The 21,167-nt window shown below is 52.7% G+C and overlaps 9 protein-coding genes across 9 annotated transcripts; 5 read left to right on the top strand and 4 right to left on the bottom strand.

Moving 5' to 3' along the window:
• Positions 1–778: 778 nt before the first annotated feature.
• Positions 779–1,353, top strand: CCOS01_14932 (HHE domain-containing protein; the record flags this gene model as incomplete). Its single annotated transcript, XM_060463074.1, has 2 exons — positions 779–1,009; positions 1,069–1,353. 2 exons carry the CDS (start codon positions 779–781, stop codon positions 1,351–1,353), a joined length of 516 nt encoding a protein of 171 aa, XP_060306259.1.
• Positions 1,354–2,404: 1,051 nt separating this feature from the next.
• CCOS01_14933 (uncharacterized protein) lies at positions 2,405–3,010 on the top strand (the record flags this gene model as incomplete). The annotated part of the gene is made up of 1 exon (XM_060463075.1): positions 2,405–3,010. One exon carries the CDS (start codon positions 2,405–2,407, stop codon positions 3,008–3,010), a length of 606 nt encoding a protein of 201 aa, XP_060306260.1.
• Positions 3,011–3,704: 694 nt separating this feature from the next.
• Positions 3,705–4,473, top strand: CCOS01_14934 (glycosyl hydrolase family 61; the record flags this gene model as incomplete). Its single annotated transcript, XM_060463076.1, has 2 exons — positions 3,705–4,322; positions 4,387–4,473. 2 exons carry the CDS (start codon positions 3,705–3,707, stop codon positions 4,471–4,473), a joined length of 705 nt encoding a protein of 234 aa, XP_060306261.1.
• A 302-nt stretch (positions 4,474–4,775) lies between these two features.
• On the bottom strand, positions 4,776–5,999 carry CCOS01_14935 (uncharacterized protein; the record flags this gene model as incomplete). The annotated part of the gene is made up of 1 exon (XM_060463077.1): positions 4,776–5,999. The coding sequence occupies one exon, from the start codon at positions 5,997–5,999 to the stop codon at positions 4,776–4,778; it is 1,224 nt and encodes a 407-aa protein (XP_060306262.1).
• Positions 6,000–6,397: 398 nt separating this feature from the next.
• On the bottom strand, positions 6,398–8,816 carry CCOS01_14936 (fungal cellulose binding domain-containing protein; the record flags this gene model as incomplete). Its single annotated transcript, XM_060463078.1, has 3 exons — positions 6,398–8,175; positions 8,243–8,439; positions 8,497–8,816. The coding sequence occupies 3 exons, from the start codon at positions 8,814–8,816 to the stop codon at positions 6,398–6,400; spliced, it is 2,295 nt and encodes a 764-aa protein (XP_060306263.1).
• Positions 8,817–11,573: 2,757 nt separating this feature from the next.
• On the top strand, positions 11,574–13,516 carry CCOS01_14937 (GMC oxidoreductase; the record flags this gene model as incomplete). Its single annotated transcript, XM_060463079.1, has 2 exons — positions 11,574–11,995; positions 12,055–13,516. 2 exons carry the CDS (start codon positions 11,574–11,576, stop codon positions 13,514–13,516), a joined length of 1,884 nt encoding a protein of 627 aa, XP_060306264.1.
• Positions 13,517–14,638: 1,122 nt separating this feature from the next.
• On the top strand, positions 14,639–16,111 carry CCOS01_14938 (amine oxidase; the record flags this gene model as incomplete). The annotated part of the gene is made up of 2 exons (XM_060463080.1): positions 14,639–14,836; positions 14,891–16,111. The coding sequence occupies 2 exons, from the start codon at positions 14,639–14,641 to the stop codon at positions 16,109–16,111; spliced, it is 1,419 nt and encodes a 472-aa protein (XP_060306265.1).
• Positions 16,112–16,975: 864 nt separating this feature from the next.
• On the bottom strand, positions 16,976–18,493 carry CCOS01_14939 (uncharacterized protein; the record flags this gene model as incomplete). Its single annotated transcript, XM_060463081.1, has 6 exons — positions 16,976–17,402; positions 17,460–17,555; positions 17,617–17,734; positions 17,798–17,944; positions 18,000–18,234; positions 18,299–18,493. 6 exons carry the CDS (start codon positions 18,491–18,493, stop codon positions 16,976–16,978), a joined length of 1,218 nt encoding a protein of 405 aa, XP_060306266.1.
• Positions 18,494–19,601: 1,108 nt separating this feature from the next.
• Positions 19,602–21,167, bottom strand: CCOS01_14940 (tannase and feruloyl esterase; the record flags this gene model as incomplete). The annotated part of the gene is made up of 1 exon (XM_060463082.1): positions 19,602–21,167. The coding sequence occupies one exon, from the start codon at positions 21,165–21,167 to the stop codon at positions 19,602–19,604; it is 1,566 nt and encodes a 521-aa protein (XP_060306267.1).

Genomic DNA, 21,167 nt, shown 5'->3' on the forward strand with positions numbered 1-21,167 from the left:
GATGATGATAGAGTGGCGGACCAGAAAAAACAGGGCTGAGGCCCAAGGGCACACTCTTTCTCATGATTGCCAAACAAATCACCGTCCGGGATTCGCAACCGGATGCGTGGTCTACCATGCCGGAATAGGCAGTTCTTGATGCCGGTCAGTCATCCTTAGGGGGCCTTTGGGGGCGGAATCCCCAACCCAACCCAACCGCCGGACCACTCACTCCATGAATCCACGTCTCCGGAGCGGCTGCTCCACTTCGCGCCGGGAGCTCGGGGGGTCTAAAAGATGTCCCACTGATCTCCTTTGCTTCTCGGGATGCTGCAGCCTGTAAGCCCGCAAAGCCACCACGGATACCAAGGTGCTTTGACAGGACCCCTCCCTTGCTGTGCCACTGTTCCTGGAGTGAGTGAGAGTGAGCGAGGGAAAGAGTGATAGCTTATCGGAGACTACTTGACAAGCTTGGGCAGACATGGCGGTGTCTGTCAGGTATCACAATAGGATCAGCCCCTGGTGAGACGCCACAGCCATGAGTCTCCGAAACGTCATTTGTGGGTTTGCTTACTTACTTTAGGCATGGGATTCCCTCTCAGTGGTCAGATTGATGATCTTATTCAAAACCATCTCTACCAAAGTTCGCGGGAAAACTCACCTTTTTCCGGTTGCCGTCCACCAGCACCTCAAATCCAACGAGTATCACCGTTCTATTTCGCCAGCTTCTCTTTCATGCTTCGAAGTAATCGGCCTCAGCACTATTCACCTCAATATCCGACCACGAAACATCAACATCATGACGAGACTCAGCGACGCGATCAAGGATGACCATCGGAAGATCGAGCAGGCATATCGATATATCCTCACATCAACCACTCTAGAAGACAAAGTCCGATGGAGGAATGAGCTCAGCCTCGAACTGGCAAGGCATTGCATCAGCGAGGAACAAGTCCTCCTTCCAATCCTCACAGATCGACTGGCCGATGGCGAGTCTCGTAGCGCCAGGAATCACACGGACCGCGAAAGCGTAAGTTTAGCGTTGTCGCCCACCCATAGTCACATCGGCAAACTGACCGGTCGCTTTAGTTGAAGGAAAAGATATGCCGCCTCCAAGCGATTCCAGTCGACGATGACAGCTTCGAAACCGAGTTAAGGGCTCTCTGGGTAGACCTGGCAGCCCACGTCCGCGATACCGACAACCAGGACGTGGCCCGGTTGGAAGAGTGCCTCACCATGACCGAGTCTGAGGAGCTTGCGAGGCAATTTCGGCTCACGATGTCCATGGCTCCGACGCGGAGTAACCCCTCGCCTGATCGCGGTCCGCCGTCTCAGCAGATCACAGACTTCCTCGCCACCAAAACTGGGCCTTGAATGCGCATGGCCCGATTTTGCGGGGTTGGTGAGGAGGGAATTCTGGGGAAGCATGGGTGACACGTCCGATGATATACGGCATTATGACGGAGCAAGACCCTAGTGGTCACAGTAAATATTAATCATTATGGGTTTCTCTCAGTATGCTGGTTGCACCCAAGATAACGGCCTGGATTTCAATACTCTGACTACATCTCTTTTCTGACCTCGCATGTACTGTAACAAAACACATGATAAGCCTGGAGCCGACCGACCCGGAGCCGAGCAACTCCGGGTGGGCCTGATCGGTGTCGACCACGGCGAGTTTGCCCCGGTATCTCTTTGTCACTTTCACGTCATAAGACCACGGCTTGCAGCACTTCCAGCACACCAGGACCACATCCATCTGTCTTCCAAATTTTCGCAGTTCATCTTTTCCTACGTAATCTTGTTGCGCAGGTACCCTCAGCTTGCGGAGCCAGTGAAGGTAATAGTGACTGCGGCATCGGAAATCGCCGGAGTCAACTCCGTTAGGAACCAAAACTGCCGATGCATGACATGTGCCATAACTCTCTTCGTTCATACTTGGTCGCTCAATCATGCTTTGGCAATGCGCGCCAAAGCCGGATCCTCCATTTGCTTGTAGCCCAAAGCTACCAAAAACCTGATTTAGCTCACAGTTCCTGACAGTGAACGCACGCAAGTTCATTACATGTGAGAGCATCCGCTCCACTTTACCATCACAAGGTGATTTGAGCTTTAGTCAAAGATGCACTTTCTTAAAACTTGATTGGAATCGCTGTAACCCATCCGGCCGAGAACTTACATCAGAATTTCCCAATAGGCAGTCTTGAGAGGCGAACTCTCCATTCCCCGCAAGACTTTCTGTGGTCGGTAAGAAAAGCGGAGGTCTAGTGCCCTTGGCCTCTGGAGTTGTTGATTTCCGTCATGTTATTTGAGCTGGTTCCCCATGCTACGGCCATGAAAGCCTATGGAGCTCTCATCTACGAACTTCTCTCATCTACGAACTTTTGAAGCCCCCGAGATTTCAACTCATCAGTCAACATTCAAGATGTCGTACAAAGATTACGATGTACGGGACAAATACTCAACCCGCCGGCGGCACCACTCACCAGCCTACTCCGACTTGAGCGTCGGAAGTCCAGGGCACAGCCCGACAAGGGACGCCGGCGCTGCCCACGTCGCACACAAGCACTACGAGTCTCCTGGTCGCAGAGGCCACATCGAAGTCTACGAAGAAGATAGATACAATCCAAGAATCAGAGACTACCACTACGAAGAGAGGCGTCCACGATCGCGACCAAGATCCGAGGTCTACGACTCCGACCGCAGCCATCGTAGCCACAGGCATGGGCACCATCGCCACCACAGCCACACACACAGCAGAAGCAAACGGAGGCATTCCGCCTCCGGGCCGAATTGGGGTCAGGCCGCTGTTGCAGCTGCTAGTGCCGGTATCATTGAGGCGGGTCTGGCGCGGCATGACAGGGACCGAACGGCAAGAGTCATGACGGCGGCGGCGGGAGCCGGGGCGATTGACGCCGTCGCTGGGAAGCATGGAGAGAAGCCGTCTAGGACTTGGGAGAATGTTGTCGGAAGCACTGTTGGCGGCTTGGTAGTTGATCGTGTGGCTCATGGATCGGGACGCCGGCATTGACGAGTTCACGGCAAGGGGCGCCCGGGTTCGGCGAGACACAGCGCTTGCGTCGAGCCATGAAATTTCTTTAGCAAACACTCACGTAAAACCAGAGATATGCAACACTTGTTCAAGTTCTTCCCAGAACGTATCGAGTTAACCAGTTCATCTACGGCAACTGTTCTTGACCCTAGTCTTCGGAAACAGTCCCGAATTCCCAGCTCACGATCTCCGGAGTCCGCAACTGGCCGCCATCCGATCCATGTCGGTCAGACCAACAAGAGGTCCTCCCATCTGATTCCTGCCGGTGGGTGTCGGTGCCATTGGCTAGGACACCACTTACTTGAGACTAAGGGCGGCTCGATACAACACTATCGCCAAGCGATTCGCGGAGGATAAATGAGCTTAATCTAAATGCCGGATGAACTGGCCCCGCCAAGCTAGCATTGGCACCTTTATTCCATTATCAGTCTCACTTAGCGATGCAATCCGTTCTTGCCACAACCTCATGACCTTCCGCTCGTGGGATGCCGGAAGGGGTCGCCCCGTGATCGCCGGCCTGGAACGTCGTCGCGGTTGAGGGAGTCGTCAAGTCCGTTATGGACCATGTTCACGGCAGATTCGATATAAAATGATGAATGACCTCCCTTTCTCATGACCTGCGCCGTGCGCATTTGGATACTTGATGCTAAAGGGAAAGCAATAACTTTACAAGATGAAGCTTCTCGGTCTCCTCGCTGCTGCCGGCCTCTGCCAGGCCCACACTATCTTCGTCTCCCTCGAGGCCGATGGCGTCAACAGCGGCGTTTCTCAAGGCATCCGTACCCCGGAGTACGACGGTCCTCAGACCGACGTCACGTCCCAGTACATCGCCTGCAACGGTGATCCGAACCCGACAAAGTCAACCGACAAAGTCATCACTGTGACAGCCGGGTCAACAGTGACAGCCGTCTGGCGCCACACCCTGACCAGCGGGCCCGAGGACGTCATGGACGCCAGCCACAAGGGACCAACTCTTGCCTACATGAAGAAGGTCACCGACGCCAAGACCGACCCCGGTACTGGCGCGGGATGGTTCAAGATCCAGGAGGACGGGCTGAGCAGTGGTGTCTGGGGAACGGAGCGCGTCATTGGTAATGCTGGGAAGCAGGCTATTACTATTCCCAAGTGTATTGCCAACGGACAGTACCTTCTCAGAGCTGAGATGATTGCCTTGCACGGCGCCAGCTCTTACCCGGGTGCACAACTGTACATGGAGTGTGCTCAGATTAATGTCGTTGGCGGGACCGCGGCCAAGAGCCCGTCGACTGTCAGCTTTCCTGGTGCTTACAAGGTCTGTTGTTGAATCGTTACCATCAAGCCACATGAGATGCACTGTTTACTGACTATCGTCTCAGGGATCCGATCCCGGCATCACAATCAACATCTACTACCCCGTCGTCACGAACTACACGATTCCAGGACCCGCGAAGTTCGCTTGCTAAATCTTAACATGTGCTTTCATCGGTTTTGATGCATCAGTATCATCGGTCATCAATATCATTAGTGGTACGGATGAACTCTTTGATGGTTGGAGACGGAGATTAACTTCATGTACATATTACCTGAGGAATCAAACTTGTACACACTGTGAAATTTCGATAGCTCTCTCAGACCTATGTTCCATTGCTTCAGAGCCTCTTCTATCATAGCTAGGTAATCGGCGCCAAAGCCTTCCGTTTATGGAATTCCGTAATGAATTCCGTATTGAAGAGCTTGCAGTCGAAGTAAGAATCTTTCTCCTCCCCTAACACCAGGCATAATGCTCATTGTTAATCAAAATCGGAGCGTCCTCTGCTCCCAAATCCTCGCCATCCTCGAACCATAGTAGACTAGCAATGCTATGACTTTGCCTCTCAACGTAAACAGCATCTAGGTCGCTTTGATCCAAAAGGCTCTTTACCATCGGAGATGGATCCCATAGTTGTACCTGGTCTAGCCTCCAATCTGCCGCCTCTGCTTGAGCAGCCTGCATCACAGCCTTCAACGCAGCAGCTTGCTCTGCATAATCTTTCATCGATATCGTGATGTTTGCTTCGCGTGGCTTGTTCGCAGTCTCATCCCCTTCTACCACAAGGCGTAGAATATAAAGAACATTCTTATCATCTGCACTCTCAATGCTATGGGGGTCTGGGTGCCTGTAGTAACGACGAACCCAAGTAGCCCAGACCTGCTTCCCAGCCACTCCAGTGATTACTCCCTTTATCACTGCCTTTTTACTAAAGATCTGCTTGGTAGCAAAGTCTTCTTTGCGAATGTGCCATAACATATGATTCAAGTCTGGTAGAATAACCACCCGCTTACGTGACGGACTCGGTGTGGCCATGTCATTTTGTATCATAGCCTTGTCCCTGAGGCATAGGCTCTCCAGATCCGATTCGAAGATTGGCCGTGAAGTCGCAGGTTTCTCCATCTTTGCAGGCGGCAACACCAGGTGCCCGTTGATTGGGTTTGGTGTCCATCCCATCTTGGTATAAAACTCCTTTCCTATGTCTGAGTACAGGACGCTTCCAATGATCCTTCCGTTCTCGGACTGCCAACTGCGCAGAACCGTCGCTAACTCCTTCATGTGACGAGCTGCGAAGCCGCGGCCGCGAAACTTTTCTGGACAGAAGACGCTGGCGACCCCATGAACGATTCTCTCCGTCGTGTTCCCCATGCTATCGCTCACGAGACAGCGTTTGCGAAAGGTTTCACATGAGCAGAAGATACTCCGCTCATTTGGCGGCGAAGTTTTGTCAACGAGAACCCAGGTCGCCATGCCTCCGTCTTTCGCAAGTGGGACTGTGGTGAGGTACGCGGACTCGAGCATGTACAAGGGCTGAGTCAAAGAATCTTTCCATTCATCAGCCGTAATTGTCCATATCTGGATGCATTCTTCGGGTGTAGGATGGTCGAGGTGAAGATCTAAAGAGGAGGAGCTAGCGATTGCGACAGTAGACTTCGCCCGTGTACTTGTCAAGGAAGCCATTGTTTGTCTCAAGAAACCATGTGGCCGATTGAAGTTCAATTTGAGGTGATTTGAAGTCATCGGAAGCCTAGAGTTATCCCAGAAGTTTAAACTGAAGTTGCGCTAACAAGACAGCCGCTAAAGCCCTGAGCAATTTTATGACCCCCCTGCATATTGCACACTTTGTTGAGCGGGGTACCCCTAAAGTTGCTGTTGATACCTGGATTCGTGATCAAGACAATCCGTGCTTTCATCAGTGATAGCAGTGATGGAAAGTTCGCTGGCGTCTCACTTGACGTTAATAAGATAGCTTGAGGTTTTAAATCTTCAAAATTTACCAGTCTATTTACAGGTAATGAGTTCTAAACTGAATCTACATATGAATTGAATCGAGCTTTTCATACACAACATCCCCGCGCTCAGTGGCGGTGGGGAGCTCTTCCAAGACGCATGGGTCTGCTGCGAGCGTGCCTCCTGGCATGCGCAGCAGCCGGGGCCGCGGTGGAGTTGGAAACAGGGCACGAGGTGTACATGACACCGCGGCCGTTGGTACCAACATAGACAACGTTGGCCTCGTTGGCGGAACCAACTAGAGCAGCGCCGTCGAGAGCGCCAAAGCTGTAGGTGCCCTGGAGGTCGACCCACGAAGCACCGAGATCGGCGCTGGCGTAGAGCTTCTTGCCGTCGGCGGCCTCGCCGAAGACGTACAGGTTCCAGGCACTGCCTTCGCCCTTGCCGACGGAGACGGCGTGGGCGTTGGAAGGGCCAGAGATGGAGGTGAAGGTCTTGCCAAAGTCGGTGCTGTGGAAGACGCCCGAGTTGGTGGAGACGAACAGCTCGCCGGCTGTGGCGGGGTGAGCGGCAATGAAGCGGATTTCGGTGACGTTGCCCAGGGGAGACTCTGTGAAGGTGGCTGCACCGTCGGTAGAGACGTAAAAAGTGGCCTTGGAACCGGCGTAGAAGACGTCGTTCTTCTTCTTGTCGCTGGCGATGACGCTGCTCGCGGGGAGGGTGCTGTTCTCGGGCTTGCCTGCGTTGCGGATGACCTGGACGCCCTCGCTCTTGGAGGACCAGAGAATGACATCGCCGTCGGCAGAGTAGGCAACGGAGCCGTCGGTGATAGTGTTGCCGGTGGAGTTCACAACGGACCAAGTCTCGCCGCCGTCGTTGCTGAGGGCAAGCTGAGGAGAGTCGGTGGCCTTACCGATGCGAGCAACCTTGTTGGGGCTGTTGCCGGCAAAGTCAACGTCGACACTGCTGGCCCACCAAGGGTTCGTCCAGGCCGATTGAGGGGCCTTGTCGACATCGGCGGCGGTCTTGTAGGTGAAGCCGTTGTTGTCAAGAGTCGCGAAGAAGAGCTCAGGGCCCTCAGCGGCACTGGCCAAGGCACCGACTGCCATCTCCTCGATACCGGAAGCAAGACTCTGGATGGTGATGGTCTTGTTCTTGTCCCAGTTGGTCAGGTCGTTGCTACCGTACAGGGTAAGGCCGGTGCCGTAGAAGAACTTGTCGCTGTTGGTGGGGTCAATTGAGAGGGACTCAATCATCCAGCCGAGCTTCTTGGTGTCGATGTCGAGGAAGTTCGTCTCGATCCAGGGAGCGTTGGGGGCGCTGATGGTGTACTGCGGCGCAACCTTGCCATCGGCACCGTAGCTCCAGATTCTCTTCCAGGTCGCGCCGGAGTCAGTGGAGCGGAAGAGGATGGCATCGGGATACCAGCTGTTCAGGGTGGCGACAACGATCGTTCCAGGCTTCTGCATATCGACACCGAGTCCACCAAAGCCGTAGTAGAGATCGCTACCAGTGGTGGGGGTGATATCGGTCCACTTGCTCGAAGTCAGGTCGTACTTCCAGACACCGCCCTGGGTGCCATCGTAGGGGCCGGTTCCATCGGAGTAGGTGAAGTAAATGACCTTCTCGGCGGGTTGGAGCACAGCCTTGTGGGGGAAGAACTTCTTGGGCTGGCCATCGACAGGGCCCCAGGTGGCACCGGCGTCAGTGCTCACGTAGACGGATGCAGTGGTGTTGTCGGCGGTTCCAACAAAGATTCTCGAGGTCGCACCGTTGACGACGTCGGAGGTCTCGTCGAAGGTGACGAAGGTCAGACCTTGAAGGTCACCGTTGTAGGCATCGCTCGCTGCGCCAGGGCGGAAAGTACCGACGGCCTCGAAAGTAGAGACCTTGGAGAAAGTCGCACCTAATCAATTATACTCTGTCAGAAAACCGAATTGAGGGGAGATCGTGGATGGAATTCTTCTGCTCACCAGCGTCTGTGCTCTTCCACAAACCGTTGCCGCTGCGGGCACCAAAGAAGATAATCTCCGAGTTCTTGGGGTCGACAGCCAACCGCTCACCGGTTCCGCGACCGGGCATGTTGCCGCCGACCTTGAAGGGAAGAGTGGTGGTCTCCCAGGTCTCTCCCTTGTCGGAGCTGCGCGCGAAAGTTCCATTCTTGGGGTCCCTGCTATAGTTTAGCTTCGATGCGGGATGTCAAGTTGAGCTGCAGAGCAGTGCTTACCAGTCGTTGGTGTACATGCCAGTAGCAATGTAGACCTTGTTCGCATCCTGGGCGTCAACCGCAAGAGCGTCGATGCCCCATCGGTTCCAGTTGGCGTCATCAGCAAATCCGTTGGCGTCGGTGATGGGGGTCCATGAGTCGTCGGCGTTCAGTCTGTAAAGACCTCCAATGTCGGTGCGAGCGTATGCGACTCCCTTCTCGGTCGGGTGGAAGACGATGGACGGCACGAAGCCGCCACCGCCTCCGGTGTGGACGTTCTTCCACGAGCACGCGGCGCGAACGGACGCCGCGGCCGCCAAAATAAGACCGGCGCTTCTCATGATTGGATGTTGTAGGCTAGGTCACTCGAAACTTGAAAGAATGGTGAATCGTAGATGGACCAGCCAAGTGAAATGAATGTTTGGTACTGTTAGAAAAAGAGTGAATGTCGCGAAAGCGAACGTGGTGAGAAAAAGAGAGTAACTGAACCAAAAGATAGACAGACAAGTAAGTCATACGAAATTGCTCCATAGGGGAATGTCAACTATTTACATCACTACCAGTTCACCCCCTCGGCTCGGCCAGGACGACCATACTTGGTTAGTAAACAGGATACATGAGCCGAATAGGCGCGAACTTCCTTCTTCGCGATGCACTACCAGGGGAAGAGCTTCTGGAATAGATTGAAGGCATCCCCACGAAAGTTTAAACCCAAGAAAGTTGTGGGCAGAATGCCGAAACCGAGTGATTAACGCGGCCCGCCCGATTCACCCAGCAATCAGAAGCATCCGGTTACAGCAAGACGACATGGTTGTTGGCTCCATCAGCAACCCAATAATCCACCAGTGAGTGCTCGGTTTGGCGAAGAATGAGGTAAAGTGAGGCAATTAGCTTATAACACGTGAGGCCATGCCATCCCGGAAGTTGAAGAGGGTTGAAAATCTTAGCCAATTACGCTGTATTTGCGCTGTGCTAGTGTGTCAAGTTGAGCTGGAGCTCCTTGGGACCTTTGATTAAGGGGTCAATGGGACGAACCAGCTCGTCGGTTTTCAGATATTAGCGAGCTATATCCCTGTCCCTTCAGAGGCTGAGCTCAACCTGACGAACTTATGTAAGCGGGTTTTCAGTGTTTTTACGACCGAAAGAAGAGTCAGTTGCCCTTCGCGGCTCAATGTGGTAGTTGTCTAATTGATTATCAGACACTTATTCAAAACTTGGGCAGACTTTCTACAAGATTCTAGTTTACATGCCAACTCAAGAGTGAGGGGCCTTTGCGAAGGCAAAGACTCTGGAGTCGAGTCAATCTGACGTCTATCGTAGAAGTTACTTTACCTAGTTCAATCGCAAAAGTGGAACATTCTCCCTTTCCAATCATAACTTCCAGCAATCTTACTAGACTAAGTACATGCAATGAAGGTAGAAAATCAGGACTCCATCGCTTGATGATTCGGATCATATATCGGATAAGACTTGCAACAAATAAACTCTCGCGATCGATGCGGCGAAAAAATCTCACACCTCTACGACTCTACGTGCTCGAGTCAATAGCGCAGGAGACCCACAGGTTGTTCGCCCCAGCGGACAAAGCCTTCAGTACTCTGGAGCGACCTGGCCTTGCATCAATGGCTTAAGTCGTGGTAAACAGCCTATATGGAAGACTTTCATCTCTCCTTTACGGACCAAAAGTTTCATCAGACCCGAGCCTTCACAGGTAGTCGGACATCTTTTATACCAGCCATCCTTCCCGGAAGTGAATGAATTGAGACAAATTATTTTTGTACGCGCTCATTCCTGCCTCTATGCATTTTGAAGCTGTGGAAGGGTATGTTGTTTGACGTTCCATACAAAATGAATCGGCTGATTGGCTATTTTTCACAAGCTTGCTTGAAGCCAGCATTGCAAGCAAAAAGCAATGTCAGCGCAGATCTTGACTATTCCTTCATTCATTCATGCTGTCAGCGAGGTAATACCTTATTTATGCTGACCAATGTATGCGTCTGGTGTGACACGGTGATCATGGCTAGAGCAGCATTGGTGTGAAGATCCAAAAAGGTCATGTCTCCATGCTTCAAGGGCCAAAATTCCTGTCACTCCCTTCCCATGTCACTAGCTCACATGCGTGAGTTCTTGTTTTTCCTTATCCAAGAATTTTCGCAATTGACCATTCGGGCATCGTCTTGACGTTGAAAGAGATCGACGCTAACATGATTATTTGAGATTTTGGTCCACCTACACATCTAGCAACTCGACTTCACAAGGCTCGGCGGATCGTGAAACAATCCAGCTTGCTGTCTCTGCTTAATTGAGTCCAGGTAGGCGGTTCTCGTTCTGCAGCTTAGTGGCCTACCTAAACTAACAATGGATCGTTGACATCATGTTCCGCCCAGAACTGGGCTAAATTCGCAAGACTTTGTCGGCAACAGCCGCCAAAATACCAGATTGAGCCTACAGGTCGTCCTGAAGTCTGTTGTTCGATCTATCGCCTGCGTCTAGGCTGTTAAGGTTCGGACGAGCGACCCTCTGAACCTCGCCCGACTCTCCCCTGAGCAAGCAGTCAAAAGTCAAATTCTGACTAGCGTCATAGTTACATCCCCGCAAGCTCCCGTTGCCCACGTTTCCGTCCCTGGAGATCTTGGAAAAATATGTCCCTGAACCAATCTTCATTGTTCACGAAATACTGAGAAAGGGTCCAAGCAGTAAGCCGCTGTCTGACCAGAGGACCCTAAGAACGGTGATCATCGGTGTAAGCCCCAGTTTCTGCGGTGGTGCAGTCTGTTCACGCGCTAATGCAAACAAACTTAGCCAGGAACGCAATAGACTATGTCTAGCGTGGACAAAATGAGCGTGATCTTCTAGCGCCCGCCTCCAGTCTAGCCGAAAATGCACTTCAGCTCTCGTAAACACTCGCGACAGGATCTATTCCGGGCAAAGCTCACAGCGTCCGGTGGGATGGGGATCGAATGGAGGAAACATGTCATACGATATAAGTGTCTTGTCAATCCTTTTCACTTCCAGATATTGTCTATAAACCTCCAAGTCTCACGGGTCGACTGATCACTCTCTTTTTCATCTAACTTTTCCTATACTCTCCTTTCAAAATGCGTGTCACTTACGCCGTTTCTACGTTCATTACCATATTGGGCTTGACCCATGCCGCCCCGGCTGACGAGGAGGCACGATTCCACGCCGAGCACAAACGCCAGCTCGGCACCAGCGCAGGCAGTCTTGGAAAGGATGCGACTTTTGACTATGTCATCGTCGGCGGTGGCACTGCCGGTCTGGTGATGGCCAACAGACTGAGCGCCAACCCCGATGTTACCGTAGCTGTGATTGAGGCCGGCACGTTCTACGAGATCACCAACCTTCTCATCGGCCAGACACCCGCCGGCGATACTCTTTTCGCTGGCGCTAGTCCTCTTGACACGAACCCTCTCGTGGACTGGAACTTCATCACGCAGCCACAAACCGGTGCCAACAACCGCAAGATTCACTATGCTCGTGGCAAGTGTCTCGGTGGAAGGTGAATTCCCAAGTCGTGAAGTTACATTTAATTTGGCAAATAGTCTAACGCAACATCAGTTCCGCTCGCAACTTCATGATCTACCAGCGCGGTACCAAGCAGTCCTACCAGAAGTGGGCAGATGCCATCGGCGATGATAGCTACACCTGGGACTCCCTTCTTCCGTACTTCAAGAAGAGTGTCAAGTTTACCCCGCCCGGCCCTACTCGCTTCCCCAACGCCAGCGCAGAGTACAACCTTGACGCTTTCGATGCTGCCGGAGGCCCTCTTGACGTCTCCTACGCCAACTACGCTCAGCCTTTCAGCACGTACCTCGAGCCCTCCCTCAATGAGATCGGCATTCCCCAGGCCCAGGACTTCAACAGTGGTGAGCTTATGGGTGCGCAGTACTGCTCCGACACTATCCAGCCTAGCAAGCAGCAGCGCGAGTCCAGTCAGACCTCGTTCCTCAACGAGGCCATTGGCCGCAAGAACCTCAAGGTTTATCAGCTGTCTCTGGCCAAGAAGATTCTCTTTGACAGCAACAAGAAGGCGACTGGTGTTGTTCTTACTTCCAATGCTGGCATCACCACCTACACCCTCAAGGCCAACAAGGAGGTCATCCTGTCCGCCGGTGCCTTCCAGAGCCCCCAGCTTCTCATGGTCTCCGGTGTTGGCCCCAAGAACCAGCTCAACAAGTTCAAGATCCCCATCGTCGCTGAGCGCCCTGGTGTCGGCCAAAACATGGAGGACCACGTCTTCTTCGGTCCCACGTGGCGCGTCAAGGTCCAGACTCTGACCCGTCTGGCCAACGACCTCATCTACACTGCTGCCCAGTTCGCCTTCGACTACTCCATCCGCAAGATCGGCCCCCTCACCAACCCCGTCTGTGACTTCCTCGGCTGGGAGAAGACCCCTCGCGACCTCATCTCCTCTGATACTGCTGCCATCCTCGACAGCAACTTCCCTGCTGACTGGCCCGAGATCGAGTACCTCACCGCTCCTGGCTACGTCGGCGACTTCTCCAACCTTCTCCTCACCCAGCCCAAGGACGGCTATCAGTACGCCACCATTCTCGGAGGTCTCGTTGCTCCCATGTCCAAGGGCACCGTCACCCTCGCCTCCGCCGATACCAAGGACCTGCCTCTCATCGACCCCAAGTGGCTCACCGACCCAACTGACGTTGCCGTCGCCGTTGCCACCTTCAAGCGCCTCCGTCAGGCCTTTGCTAGCAATGCCATGAAGCCCGTCTTGGCCGACAACAAGGAGTACTTCCCCGGTCCCAAGGTCGAGACTGATGCCCAGATCCTCCAGAACATTCGCAACACTGTCATGACCATTTGGCACGCCAGCTGCACGTGCCGTATGGGCAAGTCTGACGACCCAATGGCTGTCGTCGACAAGGATGCCAAGGTCATCGGTGTCAGTGGTCTGAGAGTTGTCGATGCTAGCAGCTTTGCGCTTTTGCCCCCTGGCCACCCCCAGAGCACTGTTTATGTCTTGGCCGAGAAGATCTCTGCCCAGATTTTGGCCGGTTACTAAAAAATACTGAGTTGGTTTTTGTCCTAAAGAGTCGAGGGACTTGCATATAGATAAGATTATGTCTTTTGAGAGGAGCGATACATGCCACAAGTGTCACTGAACACTCTAATGTAATTAATGTCTGTAATTATATTGAATTCATGACGAAAACCTTTCACGTTGTATAACAAACTCTATAGGCGTTATTGAGGGACTGTTGTTAATTGCATACCTATATCGTCGCTCCGACTTACCTCAAACCCTACGACGAGGAACTGAGTGGAACGGAGTGGAACGGCAAACTCCAGCCGTGGGATTGACCCCCTGCCCTAGAGAGTGGTGGATTTCGGGCATAGTTGCCGAGTCGAAACCCACTGGCGTGATCGCCTCATCCGATCAACTGACAGATGTGGACTCTGATTGTCATTTTTGTGGGTTAATGTCGGCAAACCTGTACAGTGTAACCGTTCAGTCAGTGACCGAATGCGCCATGCCGAAGATCTTAATTACCAATAATTGATAGAAGGCCTATTGTATCTATGCTTAGTCTCTTCCTCCTTCAAAGCCAATCAACTACCTCGAGCAGTTAAGCCATAACACAAACTGCAACCACCTTCAACTCAGGTCAAGAAACCTGAGGTATCACTACTTGCCTGCGCCAATATGCCTGTCAGCAACAATCAAGCAGGCTAGGACTGGCTCAGGCTTGGGTTCACCGCAACGCATGTAGAACCTCAGTTGGAGAACACCACTTCCTGACTAGACCCTGTCATCTTGTTGGACAAGGTGCATCTGGTCTCCCCATTGGCAACACCCAACGAATGGCTCTCGGCGAACTTGCTGCACATGGAATCTATGTTCTACGCTAAGCCGGGATCACTTCCATGTTCTGCATCTCATGCCTCCATATCCCGTTCTCCCAACAGCAGCACCTCCGAATGTCCGATGCGTTGATGCGGCGTAGCAAACCGGTACTTATGTCCTACTTAAGAACTCATCTACAAACGCGAATATTCACCTTGGACTCTTTCGTTGCCCTCATCGTCTCAGTTAGCATTACCAGCTCACCAGTAGCGATTGGGAAAGGCACTGCATCTTGTTTATTATCCGTTGCCACCAATACTACCGGTACCAAGGGTCAAGATGTCATCGCTCATCGGAGTCGCTCTTGGCGCTCTGTCATTGGTGTCAGCAGCAACCATACCCACGGGTAACAAGACAACTATCATCGAGAGAGATGTTGTGATTCTAGGCGGAGGTGCTTCTGGAGCTCATGCAGCCGTAAGACTCCGCGAGGACTATAACAAGACAATTGTCGTCGTGGAAAAACAGAACCGCATTGTAAGTGAAAATCAACTGGATCTGAAAAGAGTGAAGAGCCTAATGCCCACTCAGGGCGGTCACGTCGCAACCTTCACAGACCCCGAAACTGGAAACCCATATGACTTTGGTGTAAACTCATATACGGATTACGGCGGCGCCCGCGACTTCTTCGCTCGCTTCAATATCCCTGTGCAAAGTCCAGTCAGACAGGTATTGACGACCACGTATGCCGACTTCAGCACAGGAAAGACAACCAACTACTCCTTACCGGCGTCCGCGGACGCTACAGCTGCCCTGAAGGCTTATCTCGAGCAGTGTGAGAAGTACGAATCGTACATTCTTCCCTCCTATGCAAACTTCCCAAACACAACCGTTGGTGTTCCTGAAGACCTCACCCTCAAGTTCTCCGACTTCGTCAAGAAGCACAACCTTCAGGCGGCTGTTCCTCGCATCTTTCAGACCACCGGTCTTGGTCTGGGCAATGTCGCCGACCAGACAACTTTGTACGTCATGCAGGGCTTCGGCGCACCCATCACTCGGTCATTCCTGGGCACGGTTGGTTCCTTCGTGCCTGTATCCAGGCGAAACCAAGACATTTACGATGTCATTGCAGACCTCCTCGGCGACGATGTCCTCTACTCGTCCACAGCTATCAAGACCTCCCGTACCGAGGATGGCGTGGAGGTTCTTGTTCGTGGCTCCGACAATAAGCAGACACTGATCAGGGCCAAGAAGCTTCTTGTCTCTTTTGAGCCTACAATTGCCAATTTTGACGGCATAGATATCAGCGACGAGGAGGCGGCTGTCTTCTCGAAGTGGGAATGGACTACCGTCCACGCCGGCATCGTTTCCCACCCTTCCTTGCCCATCAGCTACTCCCTCACGAACAATGTTCCCACAAACTGGATCTCCCTTCCTAAGACTCCCTTCGTTGGGCGCTTCGATTACCTCGGCGACAACAACTTCCGCGTGCTCATCACCGGCTCCTCCAATTACGATAGTACTCAGGCACAAGCTCTAGTCAGAAAGTCCCTCAAGTTGCTAGCTGACGCTGGTACGATCCCGAGCCTCGGTACCGAGCAGCTCAATGTGAAAGCCTGGGCTAACCACGGTGCCGTGAGCCTGCGTGTGCCTGGCGCTGAGCTGGCAGCTGGACATATTACTGAGCAATACGCTCTTCAGGGTCGTAGAAGCACATACTACACGGGAGCTGCATGGTCTGCGCAGTTCACCACCATCTTGTGGGAGTACAACAACCAGTATCTCCTACCAAAGCTGCTGGCAGAGTTTTGAAAGGTCATGATGTCGCTTTGAAGGCTGTTTATGAGGAACATGCAGCTACCTTAGACTAGAAAATGATGGATAATATCATTATCAAGAAGGGCCAAGGTCGAAGTGACAACGCTTAAGTGGTTATTCCATCTCGTTATCCTGAAAGTCGACACAGAGCAGGCAGTGCAAACTTCAGAGCTGAGTGGCAACAGAGTCTCTCCGGTGCTGCAGATGTCCATGATCTCGTCAGAGCAACAGAGTGAACTCAATAACGAACCGGTGGGAGTGTTTGCACGCCTCAAACTGAACCGCGGAGTCCGCCAATCTAGCAAGCCCGCAATGCCCAGAATCTCGCCACTTTCTACAGCCCACCTGCCATCTGATGTGGAATCTGCTAAATTTCTTGGGTCGGAGACGTGCTTCAACGGGATCGCATCCCGGGAATCCCTGAAGTGACTGCAAGGAACGAGCCCCAGCTGCAGTGCATCGGTCTGGGGCCTCACTCCACCCGCTCACAAGGGCCCCTGTTCCAGGATCTTGTCAACAAAAGCGCCATTTTCGGCCGAAGAATAACAGGATATCATCCCATCGGAACGCGATCGCAAGAATGGCTCCATGGTACGAGCTTTTGTCTCATCCGTCGGACCGCACTCGGACATTGTCAGGTCATGAGTGTGTATGTTAGACTTCAAGGCTGGCCTGGAAATAATCACGAGTGAAGTGCCTTTGGCGAACCATTGAGAACTTGGTGCGGAGAGGGAAGTCAGCTCACGTATGCGGCATGGCACATACATGCGTACGTGTTGTTCCACTTCATGTGCAACCAGATGCTGAAATGTTTATGAGACACCTTTCTCGTATGCCGCTCATAAACGGTTGGAAATGCTAGTCAAGATGTTCAGATCTCCTGGCAAACTCAGTAGTCTTGCTGATGATCCCATGCAAGTTGCTCGACTGGACTTGTATCGCAGTTTCTTCTTCTATGCGCAAGGCCTTACTTCGATCATACTCGCTGAGCATTATGCCTGCTGGAGGTTGCATGGTCTGCAGTCTGATTTCACCCGTTTGTGTGCCATATCGTGGATCCAAGGCCCATTCATCGAGTTCGTACTGATCGCTTCTGGTTGTCCCGTCAGTACGGCTGCGGAAGGTGTCGTACTCGAGCGTCCTCGGTCCAGAGCCTGTCTGTTGGGACCGCTTGCCACATGCGTCTGGAATATGCTGATTATATGCTGATAGGTTGAGTAACTTGTTGACAAGAGGTTTCAAAGCCGGCGCGCATGCCGCGATGATACCGACCTGCAACTGTAGGCTAGGTGCGAAAGAATTATTAGTTTCAAGCCACCGAGCTTTCTGTAATCGTACCTACAAGCCCCAGAATTGGATACTTCTGTTGAAAGTTTTATCAGGGTCGCTGTCGTTGTTGAGCTGGTATACTGCTTTGACTATGCCCATCGCGACAGCACTTGGGATTTCATTAGTCACGGGAGTCGAGCAATCATGACTTTGAATCATTCAATACTCACAAGTACCCTAAGCTCAAGATTCCAATTGCGTAGAGACGAAGTCTGCGCTTCATCTGCAAATTCCATATGACTGGCACAGGTAGGGTGGCTAGAATTACGTCGGTGAAGATGTTGAATCCTGAAAGTGCGTGAGCGATATCACCATGGCATCGCGGCCATGAGACACAGGAAGCCGACTTACCTGTGTTTATTATACCAAACAGATTAATGTTATTGCCATCTTTACACTTTGGAGGCGGTGTCGTGTTCCTGTCCCAAAATCCTGACATGGGTTTGCAGTGAAGGAAGAACGGAAACATGCCGCCAATCGAGTAGAACAAGACCAGAGCTTATTCGGACCGTCAGTACTTGACAGAAGAGGCCGAACAGTGTGATTTACCTACCAATAGTTGACCACAACGCCCACTTGTACCATCCAGTCTTGCTCAGACGCAAGAGACTAAGGGCGATAGAGACCTTAAGAAACATGAGAGCGCCGGCGGCGGAGATGATCGCTTGCCAAAAGGCGACGTGGTTGAACACGATGTAGTCATACTTCTTGTCGATGGTCGAGATGTGTTTGCCAAGACCGTATTGCGCCTGAATCACGAATGAGATCCATCCTCCCCAGGCGCAGATCTACACACCCGACCAAGTCAGTCTCTGCGAGCAGCAGGATTGGAGCTCGATGCGGTGTACTTACCGCCGATAAGACCATGACTGTATCGTCCCACCCCGGCGCCTTGATGACCCGTATTCTGGCGTATATCCGCAGCGTAACGCTCAACTGCGCCAGGAGATGAAAAACAGTTACGACAGCGATGATGCGCGCGGTGTTACTCTCAGCTGCCCATGCCGGGTTAAAAGGCGCGGGAGCCGTTCCGTTCGTGTTGTTCATGTCTGCCCATCATAGATCGTCACGAGTAGTGTCCTTTTCAGGTCGCCAAGTTGGAGGCGACCGGTAGAAAAGGTCTGGTGAGAAGCAGAATGGTCTGTGTGTGCTGAAGTGACGGGAACTCTCGTAGTTGTTCAATTAGTGAAGCGAACGCGAGTTGAGAGAAAGAAACTTTGAAGGTGAGGAAACTTTGAACTATATGCGGCAATGCACAACAAGCGGCGGTAGTTAAAACTTGCTGAGAACTGTTTAGAGTTGGCTATAATAGCCTATTCAAACTTCAGGGGAGAGCATTTTCCGATTCATGGATCAGACTACGTAGCGAGGGTTAGAGATGCAAGTTGAGTCAGATACGTCACATAAACGTTGTCTCCCTCGGTTTCAATGGTTTCGGTTAATATGTGCATGATTTCAATGTTGCATAACGAATTTGGACTCTTTCAACAAGATATCCGTAATATTTAAAATATTTTCGTCAGGTCTAACTATATAGCAGGCTGCACGTTGGTTGTTGTGGATAACTCGAGCGGGTAATCGAACTGGGTTGCCTTAATGTGGAGGGGGGGTTGGACGTGATACCCTCTTAGAGCCAGAAGCGCGACCATTTTTTCCAAGAAGCACCGTCCGTTGTAGTCGATGGCCGAGCGGTATGATTCCCGCCCTGTGTGGTGAGAACATAGTTGGCTCATGGCCCTGCATAGTGCCATGGATAGCTTCTTTTTCAAACATTCTTCATCATAGTAATTTTGGTGCAGAGCAATGTTACCACGTGTTACCTGCGTATTCATATATATAACCTTTGTGATGGAATAAGAGTACACTTCTAGATGGTAGCGAGCTCGAGTCGAGATTTCCTTTCCTTTTTTGCCCTCTCCCTCTACGGGAAGAGAAACAGTGGGAATACCAAGTGATCCGGGCTTTCAGCATGAACAGCGTCAATTGCACACTGAGGCAGTCATGAGGCAATTACGAGACGAGCTCCCTAGACTAATTTTCACTGCTGTCATTCATTCAATTGAATTATAGTACACGTGATCTTGTCATTCATATTATGGTAATGTGCAGTAAGCAATATGTACATCAGAAGCAGACTAAACACAAGCAAGGGACATTATACACAAGTCCAGCTATCAGGAGAGTTGGGGTCTCCGGACTTGTACACGTTGCGCGTGGGGTATTTGCAGTGCTTCCTCGTGAAAGCAACCTGGCCACCCTGCGTACCATTGACAAACGCAGTGCCAAGGATCGAATCCGGCGCGACGCCCTCCTCAACCCACCGGACAATGGCCGAGAGAACATTGCGTTCGGGCTCGAACCCGGCAACAGCAGAGTCCTTGTTGCCAATGAAGCTGGCGCCGGGACCGCCGCTGCAGTGGTTCATGCCTGAGATGCGGAAGTACCGGTAGAACTCGTCGAGCTGTGCGGACGTGAGGCCCATGGTGCGCGAGACGTGGTTGTAGTAGCGCGCGCTGTTGTCGCTGCTGATGATGGGGTCCTGGAGGCCATGGTAGTGCAGCACCTTGGTGCCGCGGTCCTTGACGCCGGAGAGGTCGCCCTTCCAGGTCTCGATACCGCCGGGGTTCTGAGCGGCGGCGGCGGCGAAGTCCTTGGGGCCGATGGTGGCCGGGTCCCAGGTCGTGTCGTTGTAGATGACGTTTTGGAACCAGTCCGTGGTGTAGGGGAACGCGCGGCCGGCGAGCAGGATCTGGGTGGGCTGGGCACCGGGTTGGAGGCGGGGGTAGACGAGACTTCCGTCCTGGCCGTACAGGTCGGAGAAGACGGTGCGGACCGTCTGGGCCTGGACGCCGGTCAAGCAGTTTGCCGTCTGGTTGGCACCGCAGATGAGAGACTCGGGGCGGTACTGGCACAGATCAGGGTCCTCGATGATGCCGTCGACGTGGCCGTCGAGACCGTCGCACTGGTTAAGCAGGTCTTTGTAGACGAGAGTCCAGAGGTCCGCCGACAGGAAAGTCGGCTTGTCGGAGGTGCCGGTGGCGGTGAAGAAGTGACCGCTCCAGGATGTCAAGTTGTTGAAGGCGAAGGCGGGCGCACCAGCCACGATACCGTCAAAGTCGTCGGGGAAGTCTTGGGCTTCCTTGAAGCCCTGCCTTCCACCAGTCGAGCATCCAAGGTAGTATGACTTGGTGTGCTCCTTGCCGTAGAGGGCTTTGGTCGTCTCCTTGCCAATGACGACGCCGGTGTGGAGGGATCGGTAGGCAAAGTCCTCAATGGTGCCGGGGTTGTTGAGGAAGGGCGAGCCAATGGTGCCGTTGTGTCCATTGTTGGCGCCGACTGCAGCGAAGCCTCGTGAGACGGCGTAGGCAATGTCCTCGTATTGGATACATCCGCCAGTGCCTCCATTGCCGGTGCTTAAGAAACGGCCGGTCCAGTTGGACGGGAGCCAGGCCTCAATACTAACGTTGCTGATGGGTCCGGTAGTGGTCAACATGGACACACGGCAAATGTCGACTCCGACGACCTGACCAGGGCGGGTACATGTCGGGTGGTTCTCTGGGAAGGTGATATTGGTTCCGGCAGAGACGGGAGTGGAAAACCAGACGGTGGTGTTTGGGAGCTTCAAGTTGTTGGCGAGGGCGCTGCAGTCGTCGGCGAAAGCGCTCATGACGTACTGAGCCGCTGGCACCAGCAGCATCGCAGAAAGGTTGACGGACTTCAT

Source organism: Colletotrichum costaricense (assembly GCF_030867565.1).
Source record: "Colletotrichum costaricense strain IMI 309622 chromosome Unknown Scaffold_22.1, whole genome shotgun sequence".
Lineage (NCBI taxonomy): Eukaryota > Fungi > Ascomycota > Sordariomycetes > Glomerellales > Glomerellaceae > Colletotrichum > Colletotrichum costaricense.